Source organism: Podarcis raffonei, chromosome 5 (assembly GCF_027172205.1).
Source record: "Podarcis raffonei isolate rPodRaf1 chromosome 5, rPodRaf1.pri, whole genome shotgun sequence".
Taxonomy (NCBI): Eukaryota; Metazoa; Chordata; class Lepidosauria; order Squamata; family Lacertidae; genus Podarcis; species Podarcis raffonei.
The window spans coordinates 79,903,539-79,915,471 of record NC_070606.1 but is presented as its reverse complement, the minus strand read 5'-3'; the positions used below and the strand labels follow the sequence as shown (position 1 = coordinate 79,915,471).

At 43.6% G+C, this 11,933-nt stretch overlaps 1 protein-coding gene across 1 annotated transcript; it reads left to right on the top strand.

Annotated features, from left to right (window-relative positions):
- The first annotated feature begins 3,701 nt into the window (after positions 1–3,701).
- On the top strand, positions 3,702–11,646 carry STRIT1 (small transmembrane regulator of ion transport 1). The gene is made up of 3 exons (XM_053390326.1): positions 3,702–3,769; positions 11,259–11,359; positions 11,444–11,646. Exons 1-2 carry the CDS (start codon positions 3,757–3,759, stop codon positions 11,351–11,353), a joined length of 108 nt encoding a protein of 35 aa, XP_053246301.1. The 5' UTR covers positions 3,702–3,756; the 3' UTR covers positions 11,354–11,359; positions 11,444–11,646.
- Positions 11,647–11,933: the final 287 nt, after the last annotated feature.

Sequence of the window (11,933 nt, the reverse complement as noted above, 5' to 3'; positions counted from 1 at the left end):
GTGTGTGTGTATATATATATATATATATATATATATATCAATTTATTGGCCGAGGGAGCCGGTGTACAGCTTCCGGGTCATGTGGCCAGCCGCTTCTGGAGAACCAGAGTAGTGCACGGAAACGCTGTTTACCTTCCCGCTGGAGTGGTACCTATTTATCTACTTGCACTTTGATGTGCTTTCAAACTGTTAGGTTGGCAGGAGCTGGGATAAGGAACAGGATCTCACCCCATCGCAGGGATTCAAACCACCGACCTTCTGATCAGCAAGCCCTAGGCTCTGTGGTTTAACCCAGAGTGTCACCTGCGTCCCATATATATATATGTATATCTATATATTTCTGGGTTTCTCCCCTCCAAGCGTGTCTCTGGCCACACAAACTAGGGGAAGTCCAGCCAGATGGGCAGAGTATAAATGATTATGATTATGATTAGTGGTTCCCAGAAAACTTTCCGCAAGGCAATGTAGCCCTTGGGTTTAAAGTAGATTGTCATCATGAGGAAGTTGGTTCATGCATCAGATGCTTTAGGTTGTTGGTGATAACAAGAAGCAGCAAGGTTTTGAAGGGCACAACTATGTGTGCCATCTGGGCTGGTCTGTTCTGCCTATGTTCCAATGCTACCCATGGGTGCGCTAAAGGATATTGTCCTATCACCCATGTTGAAATAAAATTCAGCCAGGCCTCCTCCAACCCGGGCTTGGAATGCTCTGCCCATCATTACCAGGTCTAGAGCTTTTTCAGTTTTGCTCCTCTGGGCTTGTGAACTTCCTTATTGCACTGACTTCCAATTCTTAGAAAGAATTTAAGGGACTAGTAATCACCTATACTCTATTCTTCTATACTCTATTCTTCTCTGCCTTGTAAGGAACAGAATTTGTATTTCCCTGTACTTAATGCCGAATATCAACATTCCTTGCTTGCCAAGGAGATGGACATTTTATAATATGCCTGCTTACTACTTGGAAAAAAACCACATTTTTTAGCTCAAGGCATATTATCTAGTTAAAAACTTTATAGATGTCTACTGAGGGAACCAGTCAAACAGAAGTCAATACCATTAACAGCATGAAAGTGTTTGGCAAAAGAGAATTTTGACTATTAAGGTCATAAGTTGTAACAGAATTACAATTTTCTTGCAGGAAAAAACAAAACAAAACAAAACAACAACAACAACAACAATAACAAGGGGCAGACCTTGGTCTTTCAAATTTCAGTGGGGCAAAAATTTGGCTCCCCAAGCCTCGCACCTCAATTTAATACATCATAGTTATGACACCTTGTGGCACCCCCAAGGCTAGGTGCCCAGGGCGGTAGAACCAGTGGTACTGCCCTAAATCCAGCTCTGTTGAGGAAGGATACAATTTGTGCATCTCTCCACTGGGATAGATGTGTATAAATGATTTTGCTTGAGACTGAAAGTCTTAATCAGCTGTGATTTCTGTTCCTGCTTCTATCTGATTGTCACATCTGAAACAGCCAAAATATTACTTATATACTCCTTTACTTATTTACTACTCCTACTCCTAAATTAATAAATTTATTACCCATTGCTCACCAGCAGGTCCTAGGGAGAGTGACAACAATTCAGAATTAAAACAGATTTACAGCCACAAGAATTCTCATTTGTTGCTAGAAATGGATCGTTTCACTGATGTCTTTATCAGGACAGTTTTTGAATTATTTGCAGTATAAACTTTGAAATATCCCGAGCAGTCATCAGACGAGTCTTTTATAGAGATTTATGTACAGCTCTTTCCCCCCATTTCCCCCAAGTGTTTCAGTCCTCATGCAAGTCTCTCTTTGCACTTTGTGCCCAAAAGCTATAAAATAGGATTGCGTATCAGATCCATTTTTCCAGATACCACACAATGTCTTGTCCGAGCTTAAGTGCTGTCAAAATACATGTATATATATATGAGAAATAGTATTTCATCTAACAAAATGTGCCAGCCCCTCTCACTAATCTTCATTTATATACAGGATCCTGCTTAGCTGTTCTAAGGAAGTCAAACCATGGATTAGATTGCTCATTAGGGTTTAAGTGTGAGAGGGAGTGGATTTTGTCTGGCATAATGAAGGTAAAGCTGGGAAGCCTGAGAGACAGGAAAGAAAATGCAATGAATGCAGTGAATTTTAAACGAAGACCAGGCAGAACTCTACATGCATATTTATTCATTTGCTGCTTTATTCGTTTTTCTGTCTGAAGTGCCCCCCCCAAACCTAGGTACATAGGAACCAAGACTAGTCAAGTTATTTTTGCATCTGAGGTGGAAAATCCCATAAGCACTTCATGTGCAAGGAAAACATAAGAATTGCCTTGCTGGGTCAGGCTGGTGGTCCATCTATTCCAGCATCCTCTTCTCACAGTGACCAACCAAGATGCCCATGGGAAGCATGCAAAGCAGAACCTCAATACAGCAATATCCTCCCCATTTATGATCCCCAGCAATTGGTATGCAGAGCTATTCAGAGTGGAAGTGGTAGAACATACAATACAGTAACAATAAACTATATGACTAACAATCTGGTACCTAAACTCAGCTGCCTGAAACGGCCATCTCACTTTGCCTAAGGGTAGGGCTGGCCCACATAAGTGCTCAAACCAAAGAATGTTGAATTCTGCACCATAATCTAAATCCTATGTGATTTAATGTGTGGAAAATTGCATTCATATCAGACTTGGTTATATCTTATAAATTCAAGTCAGCCTTTCCCAACCTGATGCCATCCAGGTATTTTGGATTACAACTCCCATCGTCCCTGACCATTGCCATGCTGGCTGGGGCATGATGGGAGCTGAAGTCCAAAATATCTCAAGGGAACCTGGTGTGGTCATTAGAATTATACCAGAACAGAGAATACCTCCTAAAATAGGAACAGAAGCTTACGGCATTCAGAGTTTTGTGATTCCTTGTTTCCATAATCCCCATTCTCCTTTTGGTCCAGCTAAAGTTTATTCTGTTTTGGCCTGGTGAGAAAAGTGAAATGACACACAAGATGAAAGAGTCAAATATAAGTCCTCCACTTTGGAGCAAAGTTTTAAGCAAAGCTTCATTTAATGCCTAATCCCAGTGAGAAAAAGCATCAAGTTTGTGGTTATATCCGTGCAGGGATGAATTGCAGCATGACATGTTCCGTAGCTCAGGGATAGTCAATGCTAGATGTTGTTGAACTACAACTTCCATGCAATGGGACAAAAGACATTGCGAAAAACTTAGAAGTGACAAAAAGAAGCCAGAAGAGGGAAGGAGGGAAGTCAGCTCATAGGAGCAAATAACAAATGTAAAATGTAATATAGTATGTATTTAAAGTGTGGAATTTGGAAAACTAATAAAGATTATATTGGGGAAAAACAAACAAACTACAACTCCCATCATGCTTGACCATGCTGGCTGGGACTGAGTTGTCATCCAAGAACGTCTGAAAGGCACCGTTTTGACTACCTCTGCCTTAGCTTTATTAGAGTCATTATTAAAAAAAGGTATCAATTTGCTTGACTGACTGGCAAAAACACCACTTGAGAATTCTCAAAGCTCTGCTCTATGCTAATAATGGACAGAATGACCTGTAAAGTGTAAGGGCCCAAATTCCTGTCTTTTCCAACCATTGAATGCAGATAACGTACAGCTTACGCTAGTGAAAGAAGCAGGTGCAATGCATTCCAGATTTTGCTCTATTTAAAGCTCCAGAAGCCTCAGAGATGTAACAGCAGAGTCAAACGTTAAATCAGTTCTGCTTAGACACACAAGAGAGGAATGGAAAAATCAGGTATGGTGAAAAGCCAAAATATTTTAGAATTGTTGATCACCTGTGTGCAAAAGTCATGGATAAGAGCTTAGTCCTTCCTCTTTAAGTTTGTGGCTGGGCTCTTTTATTTTTAGGGTAATGCAATCTCATTTATTAGCAACCTAGTCTTGTTTTCCATTGGATTATTTAAAAGGTGCTTTTTCTTTCTTCTGCATTACTTTGATTGTTTGGTAATTCTGCAAGCATCCTTTAGTAGGAGTGAAAAGCTGAATGCTTTTTCTTTCTCAGCAGAAAGCTAAAGTTACTAGCTTTAATCTTAAATGGTACTGTGATTTAAACGTAGCTACCATGCTGTAAAAATTAAGTTTGAAAATGTAGCCAATGTAAGCACAGTACAGTATGTACCTTTCAGGAGAATTGAGCATCAAAATTCTGTTTTACATTGCTTTTGGTTATCAATTAATAATAGAACTTGAAACTATGTACAGAGTGGTTCCGCTCCTTTCTCCTGGGCCATGTCCAGAAAGTGGTGTTGGGGGATGAGTGTTCAGACCCCTGGGCTCTCACTTGTGGGGTGCCTCAGGGTTCCGTCCTCCCCCCATGCTTTTTAACATCTACATGCAGCCGCTGGGAGAGATAATCAGGGGTTTGGGCTGGGTGTTCATCAGTATGCTGATGATACCCAGCTCTACCTCTCTTTTAAATCAGAACCAGTGAAGGCAGTGAAGGTCCTGTGTGAGTGTCTGGAGGCAGTTGGAGAATGGATGGCAGCTAACGAATTGAGGTTGAATCCTGACAAGACAGAGAAGTACTGTTCTTGGGGACCAGGAGGCGGGCTGGTGTGGAGGACTCCCTGATCCTGAATGGTGTAACTGTGCCCCTGAAGGACCAGGTGCGCAGCCTGGGAGTCATTTTGGACTCACAGCTGTCCATGAAGGCACAGGCCAATTCTGTGTCCAGGGCAGCTGTTTACCAGCTCCTTCTGGTACGGGACTGGGAGTGGCTGCCGAGACTATATAACACCAGTCCTGAAAGATCTTCATGGGCTCCCAGTACATTTCCGAGCACAATTCAAAGTGTTGGTGCTGACCTTTAAAGCCCTAAACAGCTTTGGTCCTGTATACCTGAAGGAGGAACTCCACCCCCATCATTCAGCCCGGACACTGAGGTCCAGCACCGAGGGCCCTCTGGCAGTTCCCTTGCTGCGAGAAGTGAGGTTACAGGGAACCAGGCAGAGGGCCTTCTCGGTAGTGGCACCTGCACTGTGGAACGCCCTCCCAGCAGATGTCAAAGCAATAAACAACTATTTTACTTTTAAAAGACAACTGAAGGCGGCCCTGTTTAGGGAGGTTTTTAATGTCTGGTGCTGCATTGTTTTTAATATTCAGTTGGAAGCCGCCCAGAGTGGCTGGGGAAACCCAGCCAGACGGGCGGGGTACAAATAATAAATTATTCTTATTCTTATTCTTAATTTTAGTTTCAATAGCAAGTAAGACAGAAATTTGGCATTTAATATTTACTGACACCTTCTGTACTGTTTCTTGTACCCCTCCCCGAGTGGAGATAAACTTAGATGAAAGTTGCAGACTAAAACATGATGCTCTGTTGTATCTTTGTCTTTATAGCATTCACTTGAGCCCCTTGCCCAGCAGCAGATGACATGCTGGGGCTCTTCTGTTCCCCTGGCCTCTATCCAGCTGTCACTGCAGCATACCAGGATAGAGAGGGGTGTGGCGGCGGTGAGGTTGGTGCAGCGCAAACACAGCAATGGAAACGCAGTGCTCCTGCTGCCGCATTTGAAATGTGCCAACCTTGCCACCACCAACCCTCCCCCTCTCCATCCAGGTATGCTGCAGCAACTGTGTTGGATGGAAGTGAGTGACGCAGCCTCCCACGCCATCCACTGCTGTCCTTGCTGCCACTAAACGTTCATCAAGAAGACAGGATCATTTTTGTTACAACAAGCAGTCATCCATCCCCTCCACACCTAGGCTTATTTTTGTGGTTGGCATCCATTTGTCTTGGGAGACAATGGAGGAGTGTGCCTTTGGGGGTGAAGTCAAACCATTGGAGAGCCACAGCGCTTGCTGTGGCTCTAGAGGCTGATGCGGGAGAGACATGTTTTGTTGCAGCTGGGGCAAATGAAGGCGTCCGGTTGTGCTGCTGCAGATGTACCATGGCATTTCTTCTCTGCGCTCCTCCCAGTGGTCATTCCTGCTCTGGTTACTGCTGTGGATACGTGACCTGCTTGTTGCAATCATACCTCCTTAAAAAAAATCATTTACAGTGGTGCCTCGCAAGACGAAATTAATTCGTTCCGCAAGTTTTTTCTTCTTGCGAGTTTTTCGTCTTGCGAAGCACGGTTACCCATAGGAATGCACTGAAAATCAATCAATGCGTTCCTAGGGAAACCGCCTTCAGACCAGGTCGGGGACAGTCTGTCCCCTGACCTCTTCTGAAGGCTGGGGGGGGGAGACAAGGGCTTTTCTTCCCACCACCAGCCTTCAGAAGGCTGTTCTGAAGGCTGGCGGTGGGAAGAAAAGCCCTTCTCCCCACCTCCCACCCTGCAAGCTCCGGGGACAGGAGGGCTTTCCTCCCGACTGCCAGCATTTTAAAAGCCCCCAGGACAGCGGAGACTTCTCCGCTGTCCCGGGGCGATCTTAAAATGCTGGCGGGTGGCAGCGAAGCCTTCGCTGCCACCCGCCAGCATTTTAAGATCACCCCGGGACAGCGGAGAAGTCTCCACTGTCCCGGGAAGGCAGGCGGGGGGGGGGGAAAGCAAAGACTTTAGCCCACCGCCGGCCTTCAGAAGAGGTCCAGGACCTCTCCTGAAGGCCGGCGGTGGGCCAAAGTCTTTGCTCTCCCCCCTGCCTGCCTTCAAAAGCCGTCGGGATAGCGGAGAAACGCGCTGCGCTTCTCCGCTATCCCGGGAAGGCAGGCGGGGGGGGAGCAAAGACTTTTGCCCCCCGCCGGCCTTCAGAAGAGGTCCAGGACCTCTTCTGAAGGCCGGCGGTGGGCAAAAGTCTTTGTTCCCGATGGGCAGCATTTTAAAAGCGGTCCGGGATAGCGGGAAACCGCAGCGTGCTTCCCTGCTATCCCGGACCGCTTTTAAAATGCTGGCGGTGGGGAGCAAAGCCTTTCGGCCCCCGCCGGCCTTCCTGGACCTCTTCTGAAGGCCGGAGGGGGGCGAAAGGCTTTGCTCCCCACCGCCAGCATTTAAAAGAGGTCCCCGGAGATTTCCCTATGGGCTTTCTTCTTGCGAAGCAAGCCCATAGGGAAATTCGTCTTGCGGAACGACTCAAAAACGGAAAACTCTTTCGTCTTGCGAGTTTTTCGTTTTGCGAGGCGTTCGTCTTGCGAGGCACCACTGTATTTGGCTTTTCAGATTAACATTTTACAGTCACATCTCCATCATGCAACAGAAAAACAAGATTCCAAGGAATCTCTTGGACTTCCCTCTTCCCCTTTGTGGGTCCTATTGTAAATCATTTCCTCCTGCATCTTTTATAATACAGTGGTACCTCAGGTTACATACGCTTCAGGTTACATACGCTTCAGGCTACAGACTCCACTAACCCAGAAATATTACCTCGGGTTAAGAACTTTGGTTCAGGATGAGAACAGAAATCGTGCTCCGGTGGCACGGTGGCAGCGGGAGGCCCCATTAGCTAAAGTGGTGCTTCAGGTTAAGAACAGTTTCAGGTTAAGAACGGACCTCCAGAACAAATTAAGTACTTAACCCGAGGTACCACTGTAATCCAAACCTTTTATCTCTACATTGTATCCAAAATTCACTATTAAACTACAAGTGATATTCTGATCGTACCAGCAATTTTAACTTTAAGATAAGTTATAAATTTTCCCCATTACTTATTAAAATTTTGGTTTTCCTGATTTCTGACTCTTCCGGTCATTTTAGCCCTTTTGGCACAGTCCATTAAATTTATCTGCCATTCTTCTCTGGTAGGAACTTTATCTTCCTTCCATCTCTGAGCCAATAACATCCGCGCAGCTGTAGTTGCATACATAAATACTATTTTCTGCTCCCTTTGGGATTTCGGCACCTATGATTCTTAAAAGCTTCAGGTTTTGTTGCAATCATACCTCCTGTTACCTGGGAGTAAGTGCCACCAGTTTCAATGGGTTTACTTTCAAATGGGCATGTATAGGCGTGCACTGTAACTTGGTAGTTTTTATGACCGTTTTAATTATTATGTTTTCGTACTAAAGTTTTGTTAACTGAGAGAGAGAATGCACAAATGCCATCTCTGGAATGAAGAAAGCAATGAACTCATTTTATGTATTACCCCAGAGGGAGTGGCTTCTGGGGATATTTATTCTGGCAACCTGCACTGATGTCTGCCCCATTTATTTGTGTGCCATTGGCAGGCCTTCATGCCTTTAATGATTCCCCTGAAACAGTATCTCTCCCAGCCATCTGCTCATTGCCTCATGACATATGGTGGGTGTTTCAATGTCTCTGACTCTTCCCCTTTCATTGTCTTCTTTCAGCTAAATTGGATCTCGGTTAAAGAGCATGTTTTACGGCTTTGCTCTCTTAGAACTCTTCTGAAGGCAGCCCTGTTTAGGGAAGCTTTTAATGTCTGATGCATTACTGTATTTTAATATTTGGTTGGAAGCCGCCCAGTGTGGCTGGGGAGGCCCGGCCAGATGGGCGGGGTATAAATAATAAATTATTGTTATTGTTATTTTTATTATCATTATTCTGCAGTTTTCCACCACCCTGTTAAGGAATATTAAGTTAATAACTCTTTTTATGTTATATATATATATATATATATATATATATATATATATATATATGTAAAGGTAAAGGGACCCCTGACCATTAGGTCCAGTCGTGGCCGACTCTGGGGTTGCGGCGCTCATCTCGCTTTATTGGCCGAGGGAGCCGGCGTACAGCTTCTGGGTCATGTGGCCAGCATGACTAAGCCACTTCTGGCGAACCAGAGCAGCACACGGAAACACCGTTTACCTTCCCGCCGGAGCGGTACCTATTTATCTACTTGCACTTTGACGTGCTTTCGAACTGCTAGGTTGGCAGGAGATATATATATATATAAGCGAGCGCAAATGAATGCTACGGTGATGAGCTGTGTATGTAAGGTTTGCATATTGCAAAAATGTCTGCGAAGTGCATTGCATTTCTGGCCGCTCTGTGCACCCTCAAGCAGCAGGATCCTTCCCAATGATGCACAGGTAACCCAAGTTTAGCCCGTGTTGCAACAGTGTCCAAAATAGTACCATTATACTGTGTCATGCATTCTTGTGATGAAATTGTTTGCTTAATACAGAACACAAGACTGACAAGAGGGAGTACTGCTGCACCAGTCCCTGAGCTCGCTCTTTCTTTCTTTCTTTCTTTCTTTCTTTCTTTCTTTCTTTCTTTCTTTCTTTCTTTCTTTCTTTCTTTTTAAAATAAATATCAAGCCCTCGTAGAATGAAAGTTATGAAACAACATGTTCAGGCAACATTCAGAGCAATTGCTTTCTGCAATATTAGCCTGTTCCCTTCTTTCGTTGTATTTAACCAGAGTTGTGATTGTCTCTGGAATTCCCTTCTCCAAATAATGGAAAAGGGATTTTCTAGTTCATTTGGGGCTTTCCTTGCTACCTGTGACTCTATTTTTTCTCTAGATTCAAACAATGTGGTATTGCCAGATGAAGCTTAGTCTGAGGCAAGACCTAATAACATTCACCTTGAGTTCTTTGCATGGTTTAGGGTTGACGGGACCCTTGTACCTTTAACAGCTTTGTGGCACACAGACATTCAACTGTGTAAGTTTGATTAAAAAATAATAATCAGAGATGGAGGATTTCTAAAGGAGTTGGGCAGCCACCTGAGATACCTGACATGGCAGCAGCGCCATTTGGACTGGATATGTGAAAATTCCAGGCAAATAACACAGTACCAATAAGTCTGCAGTGACCTCATGCCAGAGGAAATCAATTTCAGCTGCAGTGCTGAAAAGCACTGTCTCTCAGCCTAACCTACAGGGTTATCGTGAGGATAAAGCAGAAAAGAAAAAAAGTACATCACCTTGAACTCACAGGGGTGGATGGGATAGATGTGTAAGACACTAATAAATACACAAGGAGACCTGTGGAATGAGACTTTTTAAATCGGCAGCTATTGAATTGATGTTTTATTTTATTATTGCTTATACAGCTAGACATAGTTGGGGCTGTTATGGGCGGGGAACAGGGGAGAACTATAATTGTTGGGTATTTGTTCCTACATTCATATATATATATAAAATAAATAAATTGGCAGTCCTTTCAGTGGGCAAAAACTGAAATCTCTTCACTATACATAGTAATGACTATGGCTTATATCACCCAGCTCTTTTTCAACCAAACTAAGCTTCCGTTTTGCCCACTATTAGCAAGCAACATGTTCAGTACAAAAACGGCGTCAAAAACTGATTATATAGTCCCCGAGTTCATTGTTTTTAATTGTTAGTTGCGAAGTGGTTTTAAAAGTGTGGCTTTAATTGAGGTTCATATATTTACTTTGTAAAATTTATACACTGCTGGATTGTAAAAAAAACAACAAAAAATCATCTAGGCGGTTTACAAAAGTAAAATTATAGGTGAAAACGGTTAAAAACAACCATTTAGAAGATTAAGATGAGCAGCAAACCAAAAACAACATTCATCACCATTCCAGATATCTATATATGCTGTTTATGTGCTGTTTTAATTTGTTATATTGGTATGTGTGTGTTTGCATGTCCCACCCTGGGACCACACAGCAAAGGAGAGGTTATAAGTATTTGTAACAATATGTAAGTAGATCCTTTGGTTTCAGTAGGAGAAATATAAGCAAGTGCTTCCTCCATGTTAGGAAACTGAGTGGATCATAAAGTGTTTGGGTTTGTGGGGACATGGATCAGAGCCAGCGCCAGACTACTGATGCTCGCCCAATGAAGTTGTGCAGCATTCTTCCACTGCCCCTCCTGCTCTTGCCATGGTTTCCTTGAAAAACTTCTCCCTGCCAGACCCCAAGGTAGTCATTTTAGCAATGAGCAGGTGATGACACCACTTCTGAATGTGAGCCAAGGTTAGCTTCCTTTTGCAATGGCAGCGCCTTAACTTACCCCAAACGAAAGTCCACGGACTGTAGGTCAATGGAATCAACAGCTTTCATGGATCTATATGGCAGGGCATTGCAGTTCGGATGCCTTAACCATCACAGTGGATGGGATGAATGCTTGGCTCCCAACATGGTACTTCCGCCTGCTAAGGCAGAGAACAGTGATTGGTGGCACAGTTGGGTTGAGCCACAGTGACTCTGGGACCTTTGGATAGTTCCTGAACTGACTGACTGCTGGTGGCAGGCCTGACTGGGCTGGCTGGCTGGGAGAGGTATCCTTTTCTAAACCTTTGATGGGTTCCCAGTCTCTGGAATCAAAATATTCCTCTTAAAGACCTTCATACATTATGTCTCCAACCACCATGTGAATAAAACCTTTATTTTCTTTCTCCAGAGACAATCCCGTATTCCACTTACGTTGTACCTGCCCTACTCTTGCTTGGATGGCTTGCAGGGTGTGTATTAATGGTTTGGTTTGTCTTCTCTTAAAAGAGGGTAAGTATGTCCTCCCCCACGTGTAGCAGAGAAGTGTTTTCATGTCATCGCAATAATTTATTAACTTCTGTTTCTGTTCTGCAGGAAAGAAGCCTTTGCAAAAGAACTTCGGGAATTGGAGGAAGAAATGCCTATTTCTTGTTTAAATATACTGTGCAAACTATTGTATGTTACAATGAAGACATGACATATACTCTCTGTCTGCAAAGTGCTTAATGCAGAACTAATAACCAAGCAATTTTGTAGCCTTTAAGAAACTTTTGTATTAAAACTGAATTGGATGTTTAGGGTTAGAATGCTGTTTGTTCATCTCTTGATACCAACTTCATTTTTCTCGTCCATGGACATAAGCATTTCAATGTGTGTATTCAAAGGCAATATAAAAATTCTTCCTTTGCCCTGGTTATGGTTGGAAAAATGGGGTTAAGTGTTTGCGCTCTATACCTCTGAACAACTCGTCACTCTATCATTATAATTTTTTTTCCAGTTATTCTACACAACTGAGGTATAACTTTACCCAGTCAGTAGAGGATGGGGCTCTTAATCTCAGGATCGGGAGTTTGAGCCCCACATG